Below are 22,060 nucleotides of genomic sequence, written 5' to 3'. Positions count from 1 at the left end.
AAAGACAGGGTTCAAACGCATTAATGGAAGCACTAATCCTAAGAGAGTAGATAAGCTACTAACCTTCACTTACACTTCGTGGGTTTCAGGCGTTAATGGAGAAATTTGCAAGAGGTAGGCGGTATACTTTGGTAGGTGAAAAGTAAGAGAGAGAAAAATCTAGTATAACGTGTTCTTTTTGCCATGAGGGGTATTTGGGTAAAAGGCCATGTCAGAAAAAGGTGTTTCGACCTCCGTTCACCAATTTTCAAAAGGGTGTCACCCATTCACTATTTTCGTATTTTTCTGTCACCAGTTGACAATTTTTCTAAAATATAAAAATCATCCCTGCCATCCAATCAAGAGAGGATCTAATCATGCTGACATCACGCAGGTGGGGCAGGTCAAGCATCCCATGCCTTCTCATATTTATTGCTACGTACAAAACTAGTGCCCTTTTTTTTGTTACATATACGCTTACAGACAGACAGAACACAAAAAAGAAGATGGGAGAAGAAGAAATAGAGAGTGAAACGAACAAAACGACCTCTGGCCAAATCTTAGTCAAGTAAGTTTAGATCTCAAGCTGGTTTTGGACCTCCAATATAGTATTGGCAGAGTCCCTTAGCTGCTGAGCCTCCTCCTCCGTGAGGTGAACGTTGACCACACCCAACACACCGCCTCTACCGAGCTGTGCAGGCAAACTCAAATACACCTCTTGGTTATCAATCCCATAAAATCCCTTAGCCAAGACGGAGACAGGATGGATTCTCCTCTGGTCCCTCAGCAGGGTCCTCGCGAGGCTCGCCACAGAATAGCCTATAGCCCATGAAGTGTAGCCCTTGAGTTTTATCACCTCGTATGCGCTTTCCACCACGGCCTTGTGAATACGCTCCAACGTCTCCTTCTCGTATGGAATCTCTTGTTTATCTAAGAAGCTCAGTACTGGCACGCCTCCCACGCTTATGCACGACCATAACGCCACTGAGCTGTCTCCATGCTCCCCAACTATGTATGCCTGAAACAGACCCCACACATTCCTTTTGTTAATTTGTTTTGTCACGAGAATCATGGGTAGATTAAACAATTTAAGAATGTTGAAGAAGAAAATGATACTTTCATGGGTCCCATTTGTTGTGAATAAGGATCATTGATCAGTGAATATAATGGGTTCCACTTGTTCGATGATCCAAACCGTTTATATGTCGGGTCTTGTTAAGGATGAGCCATGTATCAAAATTCTTTTTCATCGGATGATTCCATCACCATAGTTGGTGGGGTTGTTAAATGGACGGTAAGAAAACAAAGAAGCAACGATCTTTGTATTCACACGAATCGGAGGGTTGGAATCGTCTGATGATCTTGGCCCTTCATTGAACAGATCCCATCCTGTACTTGGCTTTTGCCTCATATTTTATTATTCTTCCTCCCATACCCCGTACCCGGGAAAGAGAGGGTGTCAATATCAATTTTCGGAAAATAATGGCGCCACGTTATTGCTATCATACTACAGCCTTTTAGCTATCGTACTTCTGACACTTTACAACCTTCGCGCACCCACGTTGTATATTAGCCTGCTTTTCTTCCCCGGGCTACCCCTCTAGTGTATTTATGACAGCTCTTTCAACACTATATTCAGTAGTGGGGCGCAACTTGGGTAGGGTTGAACCCGAATTTTGGGCGGGTTGGGTTGACAAAATTCGGGTTGGGTTCAAGTCTGGGTTGGGTTGGGTTGGGCATCAGGCAACCCGACCCAACCCGTAACCTGGCAAAGAATAAGATTAACACTTACTTTTTGACATTTTTAGTTTTTCACATGTTTTTTCTAGCTTCTAATTTTCTATCCTTGAAAATATAATAGTGTATACTTTATATACTTATCAAAAAGTCAAAAACAAAAAGGCGAATCCTAACCTAGAAAGTATAAATTCTTATTCTCTATTTCTCTTTGAGAGAAGCCAGCAACCTTCAATCCTCCATCGAACCATCTCTCATTCTTCTTCGATTCTTCCGCCACAGGACCTACAAGGTTCTCTCTTCGATTTTTTTTCATTAAGATTTAAAAAGGCATTTTTTTCCATTAAGATTTAAAGAGGCATTTGATGGGGTAACTGATTTAAAGAAGCATTTTTTTCTATTAAGATTTCAGCAGAATCCCAACCCAACTTGGGAAATCGGGTTGGTTTAGGTTGGGTTCGGGTTAGGGAAAAATCAATTTGGGTTGGGTTGGGTTGGCTTAGATTAGCCAAGCCGGGTTGAAACTCGGGTTAGGGTTGGGGGTTGAAGTTTTTGGGTTGGGTTGAGTTGGCCTCAACCCGGCCCAACCCGACCCGAGTTGCACCCGTACTGTAAGGGGTGGCCGCAGAAGAAAAGGGGGTGAATATATCATTTTCCTAAAATTTATTATTAACTTTGACTAGCCCTACGACTTCTGTTTGTGTAAATAGAGAGCTTCTGTTTTTTCTTTACAAAACTGCTAAGATTTTGTTTGAAACACCTATTCAACCATCTAGAAAGTGGAAATCCAGGAAAAAAAATAACCCAGAAAAAAATATCATCTTCACGAATAACCAAATAATAATTAGATAAATACATGGTTTAAAATGAATTACCTGAACGTCCTGAGCATTCACGTCGAGATGATCGGCAATACGGGACCGGAACCGGGACGAGTCGAGATTGGTCCCGGATCCAATTACCCGGTTCGACGGGAACCCGGATAGCTTCCAAGCAATATAGGTCAGAATATCAACGGGGTTGGACACAATGAGGAGTATGGAATGTGGGGAATGAAGGGCGAGAGGAGGTATGATTTTGGAGAAGAGTGTCATATTACGTTGGAGGAGATTGAGACGCGACTCGCCGGAAATCTGACGTGCTCCGGCAGTGATGATACAGAGGTCAGAGCCGGCGGTGACGGCGTAGTCGACGGAGGCGACGATTTTGGTCCGGGGGAGAAACGCGGCCGCGTGTTGGAGATCGAGCATCTCGCCCCGGAGTTTGTCGGGTATGGCGTCGACGAGGGCGAGCTCGTCGGCGAGGTCTTGGGTGAGAATTGTCTGAGCAATTGCCATTCCCACGTTACCGGTTCCGATGACGGAGATTTTGGTATGGCGTTTGGTGGGAGAGGGAGGGGCTGCGTGATCAATGGGCTTGAAGAAGTGCTGGGCTATGTCTATGCCCAGGCCTAAGCCTGAAGATAGGGAGAGAGGAGGGGAAGAATTTCGAGAGGTAGAGTTAGCCATGCTGTAATAGAAGTGGAAGATATTTTGGGCTTGATTTATAGGGAAGATTACTGAAAGAGAGATGGGTTTTTAGGTTTTCAGTTTGGGAAATGGACGACATCAGACAGCTCGTTTTATAGGAGGAGAAGCCCATTGTTTTCAGAGACAGAGGGGTGTGGTTTCTTGGAAGGTGACGAGGACTTCTTGGAAGGACTTTTATTTTCAGAGAAGGAGGGGTGTGGTTTCTTGGAGAAGAAACTTCGTTTCGCCTTTTGATTTTGTGGTCAGGAAAACTTGTCCGAAGGATTTTTATTTTCAACGAGGGCGTGGTTTCTCGAAGAAGAAACTCCTTATTTCTTTCTTTTGTTTGTTGGTCCTTCACGTTTTTGTTTTCATGGTCTCTCTCTCTCTCTCTCTCTCTCTCTCTCTCTCAGTTTGAACGCTGTGTCACAGCAACACAACCCTGAGAAGCGTGAAAAAGTGGCCGAATAAATAATGAGATAATCTTTTTGAGGGATTTGCTAGCGTCCATCGCGAAAGGCATTTTGCGGATGGTCTGTTTCATCTGAAAGCAGTCACCTCGTTAATGAAGGCAAAATCTGCTGAAAAGTGAGCATGTGTGGCTGCTGTCATATGAAACAGACCCCCTTCTGCGATGGACGTTAGCACTTCCCTCTTTTTATTAAGCTTATTCAAATACTATATTACCTACCAGAGGTGGGTTCATCATGTTACTTTCATGCTTATAGTTGGTGGCAGTCATCATTTTACACCTCATGTTTTGATGATTCCTTTGACACCGACACCATCTCTACTAGACCTGGCAAACGCGACCCGACCCACCCACAAAATTTGCGGGCAGGGGTTCGAGTTTTAGTGACCCGTCAAAACTGACCCGCGGGTGACCCAACCCGCAAAAACACGGGTCGGGTCCGGTCAACCCGTGGGCACCCGCGGGTCATTTGGCTTTTTTAAAGGTGGTGATTCTGTCATGCTAATCTAGTTAGATGGCTTTTTTTCTAATGCAATGGATGGTGATATTGTCATGCTAATCTATTTTTTAAGGATTTGATGCCTGAATAGGTTATGGCTGGCACCATAGAATATAAATAGGTTGTAGCTGGCACCATAGCTTGATCACAACCCTCTGATCTGAATGTTAGAGGGTTGATCACTTGATCATAACCCTCTATGGATCGGAGGGTTAGGATCAACCTATTGAAATGATTTTTGGGGCACAACCTATTTAGGCTGTGGGCCATCTAATAGACAGTTTGGATCATCCCACGGTGCCGGCCATACCGCCCTCATCAAAATCCAGTGATAACATTTCCCAAAATAAACGACTATTTGAATTTGCGGGTGACCCCGCGGGTTGACCCGACCCACGCATGGGCCATGCGGGTCACCTAAATTCTGACCTGCAAAAATGCGGGTCATTTCCTGACCCGGCCCGTGTGACCCGGCCCGGCCCGTGGGTTGACCCGGCCTGGCCCACCCGTTTGCCAAGTCTAATATCTACCCAAACCGCTGCACTGGGGCCTACCATTTTACACCCGGGCTCACCATTTTATACCTGTTTTGATAGGTTGGGTCCTACCAACACCACTCAAACCTAAGGGTGTCAATTTTGGCTCGGGCTCGGAGGCTCGCTCGAGCTCGACTCGAAAAAAGCTCGGCTCGAGCTCGGCTCAAATCCTTAACGAGCCGAGCAGAGCCGGCTCACCAGGCTCGTTAAGCTTAACGAGCCGAGCCCAATTTAGGCTCGGCTCGGCTCGGCTCGTTAAGAATTTAATATATTTAAATATATATATATATATATATATATATATATATATTATATATTAATTTATACATTAAAAGGGCTGTCCAGGGAGTGAAAGGGGGGGCAAAATATGTCACTTCATTTTTGGAACCCCATTTGTTACTAGGACCACCCCCCATAGTGTAAAAAAAGTAGTCAAATTACACTAGTAGGGCTGTCCAGGAAAGATGAGGGGTGTGAACATAATATAACCCGAGCTCGGTAAGGCTCGCGAGCCTGACCGAGCCCGAGCCTGGTTCGAGCCCGAGCCGAGCTTTCGAGCTTAACGAGCCGAGCCTCGTTTACACCCCTACTCAAACCCATTCATCTAGTGGCGCCACCATTTCGCACCTCATACTTTGATAAGGTGGGGCCCATTGTTTTACAACGCATTACGCATAGCATGGGCCAAGATTACTAGTATCTATGTGTCTAAATTTAGGGGTGCAACTTGGGTAGGGTTGAGGCCAACCCTAACCCAACCCGAGATAGCATTGCCTCAACACTAATCCGACCCAACCCGAGGCTTGGGTTGAGGATTGTCAACCCTATAATCCTCCTCCAAATCGTGTAGGGTTTGGGTTCATATAGGGCCAAACAAAAAAATTACAAGGAAAATCATGAAAAAAAATAGAGGAGGGAGGTCAGGTTCGGGTTTGGTCGGGTAGGGTTGCCAAGGCCTCAACCCTAGCCTCAACCCTAACCCAACCCGAAAATTGAAGGGTTAGGATCATCCTATGACTCCCATTTTTGTAACACGGCAAATCTACATTGGGGAGTAACAAATGAACGTCTTAGATCATCCATTCATGTAGTTCTTCCCGTACTTTTTTATTGTATGGCCGTCCATCATATAAGAACTTCCATGGCCCACAATTGTTCCACTTGGATTAGTTGAATGGCTCAATTTTGTACCATGGCCCACCATTGTGGGGTCCACCAAATGGGCGGTCTAGATAGACCATCCAACTTTAAAAAAAGTTCGTAGACAAAACCCTTTTTGGAGAGAGAGAGAGACAGAGAGAGAGAGAGATGGATCCATGGGCGGAACTAGAAAATACCCAAAAACGCATCCTCCAAAGGATAGCAGAATTGGAGCTCTTTCTTTTGCCCAAACACCTCTCCAATCTCTCCATCTCTTCCACTCAACATTCCCCCGAAGAATACAATATTATCACCAGCAGTAGAAGCATTGAATCGCACCTTACAACCATTCTCAGGGCCGGGGGTGTTCGTGATTTCTTGTTCAAAAGGGTGCCCTCCGATTACTATGATACAACCTTAGAAGCGAGGAGAGAAGTTCTTGGTGCTCCGACTATAGATCATCTTTGCAAGAGCATTGTTATGGTATGCTCTTTTCTTTTATATTTTTCTCTTAGGACTTTTATCGAACAGTTTGTGTCGAGAGTAAATTAGTTTGATTTATTGCGTTCTGGGTGCCTGTTTGAGGAGTCTGATTTGGGTTTTGTTTTATTTATGCTCTATTCTTTTCGCGTTTTGTTTAACATTCGTAGATAGTATGTGATTTAAGATTTTGCATTTCTTTGAATGCTGGTTTTCTCTTTACCAACTGTCAATAGTAATGAATTTTCTTAACTGAAGTAGTTGCTTCTATGAGTTACCAATGTTTGGGAATGAGTTAGATTTCGTTGTGTGTGTTTTGTAGAGCTCTGTTTGTCCTGCACATGAATTATCTTTGAACAAGAAATTGAGTATACGTTTAGGTTGTGATGATGAATCGATTGGAATAGCCTTCAAGTGTTCAATTCAACACACCAACCGAGTTTAAATCCATGTAACTTACATTGCCTACATACCATCAGTACCCAGCTAATCGAATTTTAGCAAAACACCAACAACCTCTTGCGTATCAATGAACTAATTGCCAATTTCTGTAATTTAGTGCCCAACTTCATCAATTTTTAGAAGATTCAAAATTGTGGATTTCCTTCCTAAGGTTGGTAGTATCAAACAAGTCTGTTCCATTGTTGAAAGTTTCAGCACATTAGGAACACTGAAATATCTTACAAATTTACGATTAAGTCATAGTTGTAGCTTACAAACATTTAACTAAACATGTTTTATGCTATCCGCATCAGGTCTCCATAATTTCAGAAGAGTCTGTTGGGCATGTGATCCGGATCTTGGATGTTTATCATTACAATGATTTATTCCTACAGCAGAACTGTTTGTTAATCCAGGGACTTTGAAGTTTAAGGCCAACCAATAGTGAACTGGACAATGTACAACAAATGCCTCTATCAAAGGCATTTTTTTTTTCTCAAGAAGGCTAGCTTATACAATACAACAAATACCTCCATCAAAAGCATTTTTTTCAATAGGGCTAGCTTATACATTTTTCATAATTGGCTTTATGAAAGCATTGAATGTTATTGACCAAGCATGTATTTCCCATGAACCTGTGCATCTCTCTCTCTCTCTCTCTCTCTCTCTCTCTCCGCAACTATGAAACTACTTTGTAGCCTTATTTTCTTTCAGCCACAAGCCAGAATATTATGAATCGACAAGTTATATATGTGGAGATTAAATAATCTGGACTTAAATCATGTGGGGATTGAATTTATTTATCCGCCATCCTTTTCTCTGCCACTGTAACTGAGCTGTTACAAACGGGAGTGTGTGCTACAAACAAACCCACAACCTACCTACGATGGCAAGAACAAAGAGATAAATGCAAAGAAAACACAAGGCGATTAAGTGGTTCTTTGCCATGTTTGACTATGTCCATGGTGCCAAGTTTTACCATGTGTGCAAGAAGGATTACAAGCAATTAAAGGACCCTCAAAATAGACTTTCCTCTCGTGCTAGGCTCATGAGCTCTCGTGTCCCTTGGATTGGAGGCCCATACTCTTTAACCTTTGCTGGCCTGTGACACAAAGCATTCTTCAGCAGTTATCACAATCCACTTTACCTTATTTGACAATGAAACTCTACCTAGCATGCAATTTAATATATTACTCAAATATCCAGATCTTTCTAGACAACCTCAATCTAGTCATATTATACTTTGAATTTATATCTTAGTTGGCTATGAAGCTCTGTATTACACCTATCAATTTTTAAATGAGACATATTAGTCTTGGTAGTTTTAATCGCCAAGATTCAAATTTATATCTTCTTCTAAATTTTTTATTTGCACTACTTGTGGCTCATGAGTTGGTGTTGGGTTCTCTTAGTGTGGAGGAAATGAGTTTCTCTCTCTTTCTACTTAGGTCAATACGCAAGCCCATGCCAGTGTTACTGATTGTAGCAATCGCAATAATTCGAAGTTTTATGTTGTTGTCATTCAGGTACTTCTAACTTCTCTCCATTGCATTTAATATTTTACTATTCTTTGTCTCAGCCAGCCTACTGTTCTATATTTGTGTTTTGTTTTGTTGCAGTATACAGCTAAGCTTAATGCTGAAACTTTGAAAAACTATCTCTACACGCTTAACAACGGGAAAATACCGAAGAAGAAATTCAACTGTAAGTTTGTCCTGCTAATTGAAATGACTAACATATTGCATCATGTTCTTTCATTTTAAGTTGTGTACCGAAGATGAATTGAATGCATTGGAGAAGACAGATCATTTTATTTGTGGACCTTTCTAACAATTTATTTTGGAGAACGGCAAACAAATTCATTAAGAAAAGGAGGAAGAATATACAGAAATGTTAAGCCCCAACTGCCATGGGCTTTCTATAGCAGTTTCTGTTCATTGCCCTATGTTCACATATGCTACGGCACTGATATACTCAGGATTATGTGAAATATTTGTCAGATGATTTTTCCAATTGGCAATGAGTATTCCCTGATTTATATTTGTTCCCTCATGCCTATATTGTTGGAGGTTGTTGTGCCATACACTCGAGGACACTTAGACACCCTGTACCTATCCCACCTATTGATGTAACACCAATCTGCAAAACTCTCTATATATTGTAGTTTGTATCACTATTGCCACGGGGGAAAACATGTATCAGAAAGAGAACCAAGTTCTTAGGAAATGTTGATAGATCCTCTCATGACAGACATTTGAAAAACACAACCATTAAAAAAAAATCATTTGAGAAACACAACGGGAAATTATTTGGATGAGTGACAAAAGAGTAGGAACCACTGAGGCAATCCTGGGAAATGCACAACGGTTAATACAGTTATAGTTTATACAGTTACTGAAACCTAGCTACAGATTCCTGTAACTCCTAAGAACATCTTTAAAAAAGTCAGATGAGTGCATTTTGGTCATTTAACAGGATGATTAATGCACTTAGTCAGGGACAACATGTTAATACCAATTTATATAGGATATATGAGCAAAGAAACCATGTTTTTATGAGTTGTTAGAGGATATCAACTCACCCTTGGCTATTTGTGGCAGAACGCCAGGCATAACACAGTTAGGTAACACCAATATCAAGCAAGACTTGTTATGTGATAATCAGTTTACAAATATCAACGAGTCCCAATGCATTTTCCCCAAGCTTGGGTGATTCCAAATCTCTTGACTAGATTTGTGTCATTTAACATCACCTACATATCAGTGATTCTAGTGCAAAGATGAATTATGCTCTTTGATGCGCACAATCTCTTACTGGAGCTATTATAAACGGAATCTGGGCTCCATATATCTCTGTGTAACTTTATGCATTGTAAGCTCCAATAAATTCACACTAGCGGCCTCAGCTGCTGTGTTACTCTCAGATGGGTACTTTTGTTCTTCTTTCTGGCTCATGAATAACCCACCTGGTATTTCTTAGCGACCCTAAGCATATTGCCAGAGGTTAAATTAAAAAGGCTTTTTATGTGTTCCAGAACTGATCTTTATTAACCTATCTTGCCTTCTAATAACTTCTCCACCTCCCACAACTCACCTACCCTACAGTTGCAAACATGCCAAATGCGGACTCATGCACATGTAAAGTTTGCATGCAAAATCTATTAGTCAAAGACAGCTGGGCTAGAGTTAAGTTCTTTTGCATTAAAATATTTATGTAATGGACCATCTTTTGCCTCACAATATTTATGGAATAGGCCCTGTTTTGCTTCACAGTATTTATGGATGAGGCTGTTTTTTGCCTTAATATTTCTGGAACAAGCCATGTCGGCTGTTTTGATATTTCAGTAAATTTGGTTGTCCAGATTCTCCAGAAAGCTTGCTCCCTCGTAATTGTTAGAACAATCTAGTTGTGCATGAATTGTCACTATACTAGTAAAGTTCTGTTGGTTTTCTACTGACATTGGGGAAAATTGGATACATATAGACTTGACTAATATGAGACAATAAAGATACAACTATGAAATGCATGTAACAAACAAAATAAAGATGGATCTTTGCCATTAATGCTTTCAAAGATGCTATTACTTGCGATTATTAACACTATGAAGAAACATGCTCCAGTAGACATCAAAATCTTTTAAAACATCTATGCCTTGAGAAATCTAACGGGTCATGTAGACCATAGCTGGGAAACATACGAACATGAAACTTAATGATATCAAGTTCATTTATGTCTCATCCATGTAAAATGGAAGATCTCATGCATCAAATTTGAAGAGAAATTTTCTCTGAAAAATCTTTACTTTCATGTAGACCATAGTTTATAAATGCAATCGACATCCTACCAATAAATGTGTTTGCATGCGTGGGTGTCTATTTGTTTGCTCGTATCATGAGTATTACTGTGCTTGTATGTTGTGAATCATGGATAGTAGAATATGTGAAGAATATTTTTAGTCCTTGCTTTACAAGTGGCATGTGGGTGTGGTTATCAAGACCATTCATATTATGGGCCACCACAAGTCCATTCCATTTGTATGGTCACATGTGAGCAGAGATATTCTTCAGCATTTCAATGGTTTAAGTTTCCCACATCTGTACGCCTGTACGGTCCCATGTGAAAGTGATATTATTCACTCGAGTCATGCACAGCAATGGCCAAAGTTTCCCTGAAAATGCCTAGAATGTCCTTTTTTTTATTGAAGCATTAGGATCCTCACGTAGTGTGTGACCATACATACGGGAATGTCTTGTGATGGCTCACAAGATGAATAGTCCTGATCATTGTATCCATTTGGAATGTATATGGTGAACCTGTTAAAGGACAAAAGGAACCCTATGCTCAAACGACATAAGCATTTCCTTTGTCCATTCTAACAAATCTATGTTTTGTTATTCATTTCACGCAACAATGTGGTTTAATCCTAAGATTATTTCGAAAGCAAAGATAACATTTACCCAATTAAGATTTTCTTGATTTGACTAGTATTTTTTTTGTTATCTATTGGTCTTCATTATATTGAGTTCTAAATTTGTTTTGATCCTGGTCTAGTGAGGCTTGCACCTGAAAAGGAGTCGTTGAAGTTAACTGGATTCGAGCACAATGGTGTGACATGTATTGGCATGAAGACAGATATTCCGGTAATAATTATTTATGGAACAATTACTTAGCATTGACTTCTTTTGTCTTTTCTTATGCTTAATTTCGTCTAAAGCTGTTGCAAACTATGAATTTGTTGTGCAACATAAGTAGTAGTTTGAGATGTTGCAATTACTGGTTGGGTGCAAGTTCTGGAGAGTCCAGGTCACATCCCAGTTCACAACCCTGGTTAGGGTAATCAACAAACCAGGGGGCTTCTCAAGATTTTGCTTTACTTGTACTTGAGGCAAAGTGCTTTGAAAAAAATCAAGCGTGTTATCTTTCTAACTGAAATGTGTTCAAAAAACGGTGCATTAGATTAAAAAATGGTGCATCAATGTTTAAGAAAGTTTGCTACGTAGACATCTTTCATAAAGCCATTATTATATATGTATTTAAGCAAAATATGACTATCTATACAAGAGAAGTGTATATAGTTGGTCCATGCTCTTGGACTGATTCTAGCCACTAGGGTTAGGTTAATGCCTAATTGGTCTGGGCTTAGGGTTAGAGAGAGAGAGAGAGGGGCGCTTGAGACTTCGTTGGTTCAAAATGAAGGAGAATGGTTTTGATTAGGGATTTACATGGCAAAAATATTCATTATAAATTCTCGTTGATTTACAATGTGAGGGCATTTTCGTACATTTTTTTAATAGTAGGTATTTTCGTACATTAGTAGCCTCCAATTGGAGTTAGGACTAAGGGTGTCAATTTTGGCTCGGGCTCGGAAGCTCGCTCGAGCTCGGCTCGAATCCTTAACGAGCCGAGCCGAGCCGGCTTGCTAGGCTCGTTAAGCTTAACGAGCCGAGCCCGAATTAGGCCAGGCTCGGCTCGGCTCGGCTCGTTAAGGCTCGTTAAGAAAAACAGTCATATATATATAATATATATAAAAATATAATACAGTATATATATATATATATATAAAAATATAATACAGTATATATATATATATATATATATATATATATATATATATATATATATATATATAAAAATAAATATAATACAGTAGCAGCCGGCGAGGCGTAATCATGACTTTTTTTCAAGCGTAATCATGACTTTTTTGAGTAATTGTCATAACTTCGTACCCTTTGATTGTATTTTTTCGGTAAATGTCATAATTTCCTACTCTTTTTTGGTAATTTTTCATCTAAAACTATATACGCATTCAGATATTTTACTTTTTCGTAATGATGACTTCTTTTTTATTATTTTCTTTTTTGCTAGCAACCTTTGCGACCCACTTGGCATGTGCGAATCTCGCACATATTTTAATTTTTCGTAATGATGACTTCTTTTTTATTATTTCCTTTTGCTAGCAACCTTTGCTACCCACATTAGCATGTGCGTATCTCGCACATTGATAATCCAAACCGTGATAATCCACTGTGATAATCCAAACCGTCCATTTGATACGGATATTCCAGAATATAACCCAAGCTCGATAGGCTCGCGAGCCTAGCCGAGCCTGACCGAGCCGAGCCGAGCCGAGCCTGATTCGAGCCCGAGCCTAGCCTTTGAGCTTAACGAGCCGAGCCGAGCCTGGCCAAGCTCGGCTCGGCTCGGCTCGTTTACACCCCTAGTTAGGACGCTCCAACAAATTCTGTGGCTATGTCTGGGTCTGATCCAGCATGATTTTGGACCTTAGGATATAGATCCAAATCGGGTCATATGGATCCAACTGCTGTGCCGAAGTCCTGTCCAACTTAGTTCGGATTCATTGAATCCATCAGACCGTCTGGGTCCATTGACATGTCCTATGTACCATCTGATACAGATTTTGTTTGTGAAAAAAATGCACTGAATCCTCTTATGCAATGTGCGTTTCAGATTATACATATAACATGAACTGATGTCACAAACTAGCTTCTGCCAACTGTAGGCACTAGTGTCATGAATTGCATGGATTCGTGATAAAACCAACAAATCCGTGGATAGTGTTACTTGGCCATGTCATGAAGTGGTGAACTATGAACTGATTCAGAACTAAAGCAAACTGTGTATCTATTTTAAGGGTATCATTAAAAAAATCTATTTTAAGGGTGAGATTTATTTATTTATTTATTTTATGTAAAATCATGAATTACATTTGTAACTAGATTTTAAGAAAATATTACAGATGTCAGATCCTGCATCCAACAGTCACCCAATGACCAAAATTTGCCCCATTGTTCCCAACAAACCAGTTTTTGTTGTTTCTGGAACAATGACCTGCCTGTTCTTTCTCTGTCTTCTTTTCCTATTTCCATCAACTAGCAACCACCTAACTTCATACTATCAAATTTAATACCTTCAGCTAGTTGTTTATTTGTAGTTTATTGGTGGATGTGAATAGATGTTGCTTATGTTATATTATTTTCTTCCTTTGAGTGTTCTAGCATCTTCTTGGGGACGATATTTGCTTTTCCTTCAATGCACATGTATTCCAGACAACATGACCTAGGTGGGCTCTCCTGCTTGAAGATGCACGGACACCTTGTCCCTCAAGGATTGCCCGCATTTAAGGGTGTCAATTTTGGCTCGGGCTCGGAGGCTCGCTCGAGCTCGGCTCGAATCCTTAACGAGCCGAGCCGAGCCGGCTCACCAGGCTCGTTAAGCTTAACGAGCCGAGCCTAATTTAGGCCAGGCTCGGCTCGTTAAGGCTCGTTAAGAATTTAATATATTTAAATATATATATTATATATTAATTTATACATTAAAAGGGTTGTCCAGGGAGTGAAGGGGGGGGGGGGGGGGCAAAATATGTCACTTCATTTTTGGAACCCCATTTGTTACTAGGACCACTCCCCATAGTGTAAAAAAAGTAGTCAAATTACACTAGTAGGGCTGTCCAGGGAAGATGAGGGGTGTGAACATAATATAACCCGAGCTCGGTAAGGCTCGCGAGCCTGACCGAGCCGAGCTTTTGAGCTTAACGAGCCGAGCCGAGCCTGGCCAAGCTCGGCTCGGCTCGGCTCGTTTACACCCCTACCCGCATTGGACAATGATCCCCAACTTGCTTACATGCTGCCTGAACTGTCCAAGACATTTTAATATTTCTTTTTTTTTTTGAATGGTGACATTTTAATATTTTCTTCCGTCGCTGATTTAGCATGCCTTGTTATTGCTTGGCTTGCCATGTATGACCCCTTTGGAAATGTATAATACATTCGTACCATATTTTATGTGTAAATGTGTAATCATACATAAGTTCATGTATGCATATATTTATCTGTCACAATTGCATACATTTATGTCCATGCATAAAGCATGATATGAGACTCATGCCAGGTCCTGATATTGCCGTCTTCTGGGGCTGTTAAACATGGATAGTAGTAGTTATATGAGTTAGGACTTCTTGATATGGGAGTCAAGTCATTGAAAAGAACCCAAACTTTCAGATGATCAAAATACTGTTTTCTACTGCTGTTAGATTTCTTCTAATCACTTTATATGAGACTCAGTTATTGAAAATGAAGGGCAACCTCTGTTGTTTATGAGGTTAAGGGTGTTTTGATCATTTTAATATGTTTCTTTCTACATGACATGGTCACATGTACACAACCCACTGGATTAGGCTTTTAGATCTAAAAGCTCATTAATTTTCCATCTCTTACAACTTTCAGTTGCTCCTATCATTTATATCCAACGGCTCAAAATCTTTGAGCGATAGATTAGCATGTGTGTGCTGCATGTATAATAGTTCAGATCATGTAATTGTTTAAAATCATCCACTTGCCCGAGTCAACTCCATTTTACCTTGGCCAACTTCTCCAAGTCAGAGTTTTGCCTACGATGTCAATCAAAAACTCCTTTAACTCGCTTGTGTTGATGAAAAGTTGATCGTGTCAATCATCGACTTGCCCGAGTCAACTCCTTTTTACATTGGCCTACTTCTTGTCCGAGTCCAAGTTTTAAACACTCAAGTAAATGATTGTATTACCCCTACAGTAGTTGGTGAAAAAGATATTTCAACCTTGGATTGTTTGGATTATGTATTATAATTTGACAGAATAAATATTGGGTTAATTTCAGGTGATATTGGATGAAGCAATCACGAAGCTGGACCCTGATTTCTTCTGGTTGGGAGGTGGCGAGATCGATCTAAAGCTGGGGATCCGAACCTCCGAATTCATTGATTTTATTAAACCTTTTGTGGTCAACTGTAGTAGTACTTGATCCTCATGTACAAGGGAAAAAAGGGTGACAGGAGATAGTATTACACAATTGATTAAAATAATTAAACTCTAGGAATCTTGTCTGGTAAAAATCTAATGGAATGTGATCTCAGCCGTCGGATCACATGTTGTTCCTGCTATTGGGACTTGGGTTGGGGATGTTTGTTCTTCTTAGAGCAGGCAGTTTTGTTTTCCATACTCTTTTTTTATTTTGTTTAGGGAGATGGTTACTAACAAATTGTATTTTAAATTTGATCAGGAGACATTCTCGAAATGGATGCAGCTTTTGTCAATGGTTAGGCTTCGAATTTGGTGTTTACAAAGCTGTTTTTTCTTTTTAAACCTCGAGTGTGCATGGTCAGCTGTGAAAGATAAAAACTAAGGCCTGGTGAAGGATGATGGGGATAGAAATCCTTGGATAAGTTGTTTCTGGAATTGGCTATCCTGCTTGGCTAATGTTATGATGAAATGATCATGTCCGTTGATCAGTTGTGATATTTTATCAAGGAGCAAAGGTCGTCATGACTCATGATCAGAGGATTGCAAATCCATCCAAAGATATAATAAATCCCCGTTTGCTATCCCTGTCGATAATTGAACTTGTGCATGGTCTACAATTCATTCATGCATGCTCTACAATTCACTTGTATGGGCAGTCTACTTCATAGGCACTTCGGTTTCTGTCCCATTCATGAAAGACTCAGTCCCCTAGGAATCAAATGAAACAGTCGTTTAGGATATTCTTCCCAACAGCTTAGGACTTTTGTAGTTACGTCTGTTTTAGAGAAGTTGGTTTGGATCATGTGAAAAGATAGAAATTAGTTATGAGTAACTATACTTCCAAAAGAAACTAAACAGGTTGTGGCTAGCCTTCCATTTGAAGGAGGTAGATTTTAATGCATTTCTCCACCAGCTTCGTTATCACCCACCCCTTTATTTTGGCATGCAAGCTCTACATGTTTGGCAACCATGGATTTTATATTTCATGGCATATTAGATTACTCAATGGTGATTTTTAGCCACACTCACCCTTCTCATTAATGCCCTCTTACGTCTCTCCTTCCACATTCCCTACCCCTCCCTCACTGATAAACTAATTTTACATGTAAAAAAAATTCATGGTTGCCAAACATGGCCTGAAGAGAAATGATATTTCCAATCTCCTTTTCTTTTGTTTTTACGTGCAAATAGGTCCATTTCAATCTACTGTTGTTGTCTTTTCCTGAAAATAAAGTCATTTTCAGGAAAAAGCAAACAAAAGGGGTTGGAAATGCTGGGAAATTGGGTGGAAATGTCATTTCCCGACAGTTAACTGACTTGTATTCTATGTCCTTGTTTTGTTGAATGGCAGAGAAATTATGCGCAGGAGCGAGACGAAAACCATGCTTCTTCTTAGCTTGTCAGTTTTCACATGGTAAGAAATGAAATCACAGTGGACAAAGCACGAATAACCTTTTATCTTGTGTTGAATCGAAGCAAGTGTAAAATTATAGAAGTAAAATAAACTTCAGAGGAGGTTTACAACCCATGTGGGAATGAACAGTAGATTGGCAACCGAAAGCTAAAAAACCCAACGGATAACTGCCATGAACATTTATGAAAAACCACCAACCAAATCCTACAAACATGGCTACAGAGCCATGTCTTATGTTTTTATTCACAATCATATAAAAAATTCAACAATCACAGGGTGGAGGGACCATTGTCCATCAATCTCCATATTCCCAAAATTTTCAACTCTTTTTGAACGGCCACAGACGATTGTCTTTTTTTATTTACCTAGGGTGCTTTGTTGTTTACAGGGGGTTTTCGGTGGGGTTTCTCATAATCCATGACATCGGTTTCCTGAGACCCTATACTTTCGTCGGTGGAGATGGTGGCACGACCGGCACCGGACTTGGATTCTAGCACGGACCGCACCGGGTTTCCCAATTCCTACACAAGCACATGCAGACACAGTAGAATGTTACACCCCTCCTACTTTTATGAACAACACAGGCCCATTTTTCACATATACACCAGTACAAATGAGGGCAGATGCATGCATGTAAACGCAGACAACCTTCCCCTTGCCCCCTTCAAGAAGAACATGGAGCTACAAAATGGGCCATAAGTGTTGGTCACCACTACTCCCTACACATTAACTCCCCAACAACTGCTACTATTCGTATAAGAGCAATATTATGTGTATATTCACATTATGCTTTTATAAAAAGCAGAGTGTAATTTACCTCTAATTTAGTTGCTTGTCGCAAACCCACATGAGAAGAGGACATTACATTCTCACTTCCTGCACATCCCATCAATATCAATAATGATGATAATAATAATAATAAAGTGATAATTCCACCCCATTTTGTTTGTCCTTTCTTAAAAATGACCGCACTTCCATCCGCATTTGTTTGTTTTTCTTGAAAATGAAGTCATTATCAGGAAACGACAAGCAAAAGGAGGTGGAATGGCTAATAAATGTAAATTCCATTTCCCAATTTGTAGTAGTAATAGGAGGAGGAGGAGGAGAAGCTCTCATTTATAATATAATATCTTCAAATGGTTGGAGATGACGATATCTTCCATTCAAAAGCATTATCAGATGTAAGTAGAGATTCCTAGGAGAGAAAAGGAAAAGGACGACTAGAAATAAAAGGACAAGGAGGGATATATAAGGGATTGTTCAGTTATGAGTAGGGGGATGTGTCTTGGGTAGAGAGTAATCAAAGTTAAACCACGGTTGCTCTCCATGTTTCTCACGAGGTGAAACCTTAACAAGAGACACCATTGGAACAGCACCTGAAAATTTTCCTATTGTCGCCTCCTTATGCTTTGGAAGAGTTTTCTCATCCTTTGGCTTCTCAAGGATTGCACCACCCACACTTCCATGGACTGCACCTTCTCCATGTACAGGGCGTTGTGAGTGGAGTTCCTCAGACAATAATTGCATCGGCTTAGCAGGAATCGATTTCTTATCAAATTTCATCTTCTCTATATCCTGCAAGAATAATAACAAATTAAAAGACTTTTAGATACTAACAATTTCAGGGCATATTTCTTTAGATACCTCTAAAAATTATTTGCATACAATGTTATATGTGAAAATGGCTATGAAGTGTTAGATACACATTATTTTTATATAATGGTTGTAATAGTCTTAGAAATGGCATATTTAATGGCTTCCAAAGATGCCTAAAGTTCCCATTAGAAAATAAGACAAAATTAAAATAATCTTATATGCAAATAAGTAGCAATTTGTTTGTACCCAAAGAGGCACTTAATCTTCACGAATCAATGTAAAATCAAAGGATACTAATTATATTGCACCAACCTTGTTAGAATCCTTATGCATGGCGCCGAGATGACGATGTCGGGCGCTGCATGCATGCAGAGAAAGAGAGAGAAGAAGGACATGGAGAAGTAGAGAAGACATGCTGTAGTGAAGGATGGCAAGTATAGATGATAGTGGTGAGGGGTTAAGGAAATGGTGAGGTTTGTATCTTTGTGGATCAGTAGGGAGTAGTATTTGTAGATGGTGAAGGCATTAAATGCAGGTTTTGTAGATGTTGAGGAGGTTCTCTAGGAGAACATGCAATTGTGTGGGTGATGTAGACTAGAGTAAAGAGATGAAGATATGGGTACCCACCCTTGTCTGCTCTCCACCACTTTTCATTCAATGGCGATGCCAAACATAGACCCCCAAAGGAAGAGAAGAGTAGTTTTGAGGTCTTCAACTGAATATATAGTATATAGAGATAAAGATAGATAAATATATGTAGCTGGAGAGAGAGCCAGATAGCAAACAAAACCAAGGAAGCTAGAGCCTTCTATTTGTTACTATCGAGGAACTCCATTTCTCTTTTTCTTTCTATTACCTCTACATGGCTTGTGGCTCCGTGTTTGTTGCACTTGCTCAGTTATTTTTCGGAAAATGTAGAAGAAATATTCTAAAAGAAATGGTAAGTGGAGACATTCTACTATGGTAGAAATCATACAAAAATTAAATCTATCCTCCAACATGATATAATGACCAGCATATCCCTTACTGTTCCTATTCATATTTCAACTACCAACAAGGGTTCTTTCTTAAAGATCTTGTTGAGGACTGAATAAAACAAATAAATTAAGATGTTAAGAATTGCATTTTCTTTGAGGAGCCTCGTTTGGCCACCAATGGTTTGTCCTGTTTCACAGATTTTTAGTTTTCTACATTTAGCACAAACTAAAATGGGTCGAATTTCCCAGTTCTAACTTCTAAGGGTGCCAAAATGAGTCCTTTTTTTTTTTTTTTTTTGATGGGTAAGCTGGGGTTAGACAGGACCCCTACCAGATTTCATTAAAGAAAAAAGCAATTAAAAACATGAAGGGGGCATGAGGGCCAGCCAAAGGGGAACATTCTCCCCAATGGATCAAACCGAAAAGCAGAAAAAAGGAACTACAGGAGAGATACAATAGAAAGAGCACAAGGGCACATGTTACTGCCTTTGAAATGAGATGCCATCTCTATCATCCTTGATAGCCTGGAGCAAGGATGGGTGGGCAAGGAGAATAGGGATGGGATATCCTTTCCAGGGATAACTTCTTTTGGACAGAAGGTCAGCATGCGCATTTCCCTCTCTCCAAATGTGAGAGATCCTCTATGCACTGAAAATGGCCAAGTTCTGTCTTATCTGAATTAACAGGGGGGTCTTCTTCCAAGGGGTAGGGGAGGAACCTTGTATGATATCTACAACGAACTTAGAGTCTGACTCAATCCACCGCTGGATGCCCAAAGACATGGATAGGATGATTCCAATATTGTTAATGGCCAACAATTCCAGTTCGTAAATTTCTTTGATTCTGACATTTTCTGAGAACATGGATATCATCATTCCATCTGAATCTCGAACTATACCCCCTAAACCTCCACCATCAGAGTCGAGAGATGCATCCGTATTGAGTTTGAATTCATTTTCTTGAGGATGTACCCAGTAACAAAACTTGGTAGTGATAGGGACAGGCATCAATTTGTATCTGAACTTTTCAGCTGAGAAAATATTTCCATTGGTAATCTTGTACCTGATCTTAAGGCCATTCATCTTTACACTAATCTCAGAAAGGATAGAATTCAGAATTAGCCTCTTGTGCTTCGGAGAATTATCAAAAAGTCTCTGATTTTGTTCATGCCAGATACAATGAATCAGGGAGCTGAAACAGAGCTTAAGGACTGTAGCTGCATGGCCTCCATCCGTGGAGTGAGACCTTAACCATTCTTCTTCAGCTATCAAAGAAGGAAATACTCTTCTAAGGAATCCTGCCCTCCACAACAGAGATCTCCATAGCCAGGAGGAATAGCAGCAACGGAAAAATAAGTGATCTCTTGTTTCCATGTTGGCTTTAGCCAAAATGAGTCCTAGTTTATACTTTATCGGAAAAAAGAAAGATGTCAGGACGTAATGTCCTTTTGTGTGTCTTTTATTAATGTTTTTTAATCTTTTAGTATAAGTAGCAATAAAAATAAAAATAAAAAAAAACAGAGGAGATGATTCGGAAGTATTCGGACATATTTGTAGCAGATTCTATTATATGCTACTGCAAGCAACACAATTATATATTAATGGGCCCCAATAATCTATGGGAAAAGCTATTTTAAATTTAATTCATTGTTCACTATTATAACTCTGAAAGGTGAAATGCATGCACTCATTCAATTATGTATACTTTTTGGTAGTTAAGATGGATTTGCGAATCCACTCTAATTCTTTATTTACACTATTCTAATTTAGCTGTAAAAGGTTATTTTTCAATTCCCAGTCTGAAAAGTATTCGATAAACTGCTGCTTTGAAAGGAGTGGAAGAAGAAGAGACAAAAAATAAGAGAGAGAAAACGTGGAGAGAGAGAGAGAGAGAGAGAGAGAGAGAGAGAGAGAGAGAGAGAGAGAGGTGGATGGACAACCACCGCTTGTAGCTGAAGCCGGTGACAACATGGGCAATGGGGTTGCCGTCAGTCACGGCACTGTACACCAAACTGCCATCCAATCCCATGTGCTTTCGACGTTACCCTCATTCCCCTTCGCCTATCAGACATGCTTGTGGTCCCCACTTCCTGTCTCTACTTACTCTTAGATTTTTGAATGAAATCAAATAAATCTCTCTCACTATACAGATTTTTGAATGAAACCACACACATACTATCATCACTCTCTTTAGATTTTAGAATGAAACCACCTCTCTCTCTCTCTCTCTCTCTCTCTCTCTCAGCCACATTGTGACAAAGCCCCTTTCCGAGAGGCTCGGGATTTGGGGTGCTGGGTTGACATCCGTGGGGCTCTGCTTCATTCTTCCTGTATTTTGTAGGTGCCGTTGTGGCTCCCTCTCCCCTAAGATGGCATTGCACTTTTGCATCAATACTTCGGCCCTGTTCGTTTGAGATTATGATAATCTATGGGGAGTGCTAAACTGATTATTGGACTAAAATTTAACTGCAATTTTGAGTACAATAA

The 22,060-nt window shown here is 40.1% G+C and overlaps 3 protein-coding genes across 3 annotated transcripts; 1 reads left to right on the top strand and 2 right to left on the bottom strand.

Annotated features, from left to right (window-relative positions):
- Positions 1–372: 372 nt before the first annotated feature.
- Positions 373–3,479, bottom strand: LOC143877334 (L-lactate dehydrogenase B-like). Its single transcript, XM_077379336.1, has 2 exons — positions 2,592–3,479; positions 373–997 (listed from the first exon to the last, which is right to left on the bottom strand). Exons 1-2 carry the CDS (start codon positions 3,222–3,224, stop codon positions 554–556), a joined length of 1,077 nt encoding a protein of 358 aa, XP_077235451.1. The 5' UTR covers positions 3,225–3,479; the 3' UTR covers positions 373–553.
- A 2,507-nt stretch (positions 3,480–5,986) lies between these two features.
- LOC143876553 (YbaK/aminoacyl-tRNA synthetase-associated domain-containing protein) lies at positions 5,987–15,880 on the top strand. Its single transcript, XM_077378261.1, has 5 exons — positions 5,987–6,354; positions 8,241–8,318; positions 8,412–8,496; positions 11,344–11,432; positions 15,445–15,880. The coding sequence occupies exons 1-5, from the start codon at positions 6,040–6,042 to the stop codon at positions 15,586–15,588; spliced, it is 711 nt and encodes a 236-aa protein (XP_077234376.1). The 5' UTR covers positions 5,987–6,039; the 3' UTR covers positions 15,589–15,880.
- A 1,269-nt stretch (positions 15,881–17,149) lies between these two features.
- Positions 17,150–19,250, bottom strand: LOC143876552 (uncharacterized). The gene is made up of 4 exons (XM_077378259.1): positions 18,910–19,250; positions 18,378–18,576; positions 17,819–17,877; positions 17,150–17,522 (listed from the first exon to the last, which is right to left on the bottom strand). The coding sequence occupies exons 1-4, from the start codon at positions 19,009–19,011 to the stop codon at positions 17,367–17,369; spliced, it is 516 nt and encodes a 171-aa protein (XP_077234374.1). The 5' UTR covers positions 19,012–19,250; the 3' UTR covers positions 17,150–17,366.
- Positions 19,251–22,060: the final 2,810 nt, after the last annotated feature.

This window comes from Tasmannia lanceolata, unplaced genomic scaffold, assembly GCF_043159265.1.
Source record: "Tasmannia lanceolata isolate RefF3 unplaced genomic scaffold, GAP_Taslan_0.1 ptg000005l, whole genome shotgun sequence".
Taxonomy (NCBI): Eukaryota; Viridiplantae; Streptophyta; class Magnoliopsida; order Canellales; family Winteraceae; genus Tasmannia; species Tasmannia lanceolata.
This window is presented reverse-complemented; position numbering and strand designations above follow the sequence as displayed.

Excerpts from the sequence above, each read along its gene's own strand:
- LOC143877334 (XM_077379336.1), bottom strand. The coding sequence starts at position 3,224 with ATGGCTAACTCTACCTCTCGAAATTCTTCCCCTCCTCTCTCCCTATCT. Across the intron at positions 998-2,591 it reads TGAATGCTCAGGACGTTCAG|GCATACATAGTTGGGGAGCA; the intron begins GTAATTCATTTT and ends GGTCTGTTTCAG.
- LOC143876553 (XM_077378261.1), top strand. The coding sequence starts at position 6,040 with ATGGATCCATGGGCGGAACTAGAAAATACCCAAAAACGCATCCTCCAA. Across the intron at positions 8,497-11,343 it reads ACCGAAGAAGAAATTCAACT|TGAGGCTTGCACCTGAAAAG; the intron begins GTAAGTTTGTCC and ends ATCCTGGTCTAG. Across the intron at positions 11,433-15,444 it reads GCATGAAGACAGATATTCCG|GTGATATTGGATGAAGCAAT; the intron begins GTAATAATTATT and ends GGTTAATTTCAG.
- LOC143876552 (XM_077378259.1), bottom strand. The coding sequence starts at position 19,011 with ATGTCTTCTCTACTTCTCCATGTCCTTCTTCTCTCTCTTTCTCTGCAT. Across the intron at positions 18,577-18,909 it reads TGCATAAGGATTCTAACAAG|GATATAGAGAAGATGAAATT; the intron begins GTTGGTGCAATA and ends TTATTCTTGCAG. Across the intron at positions 17,878-18,377 it reads GACAATAGGAAAATTTTCAG|GAAGTGAGAATGTAATGTCC; the intron begins GTGCTGTTCCAA and ends TGGGATGTGCAG.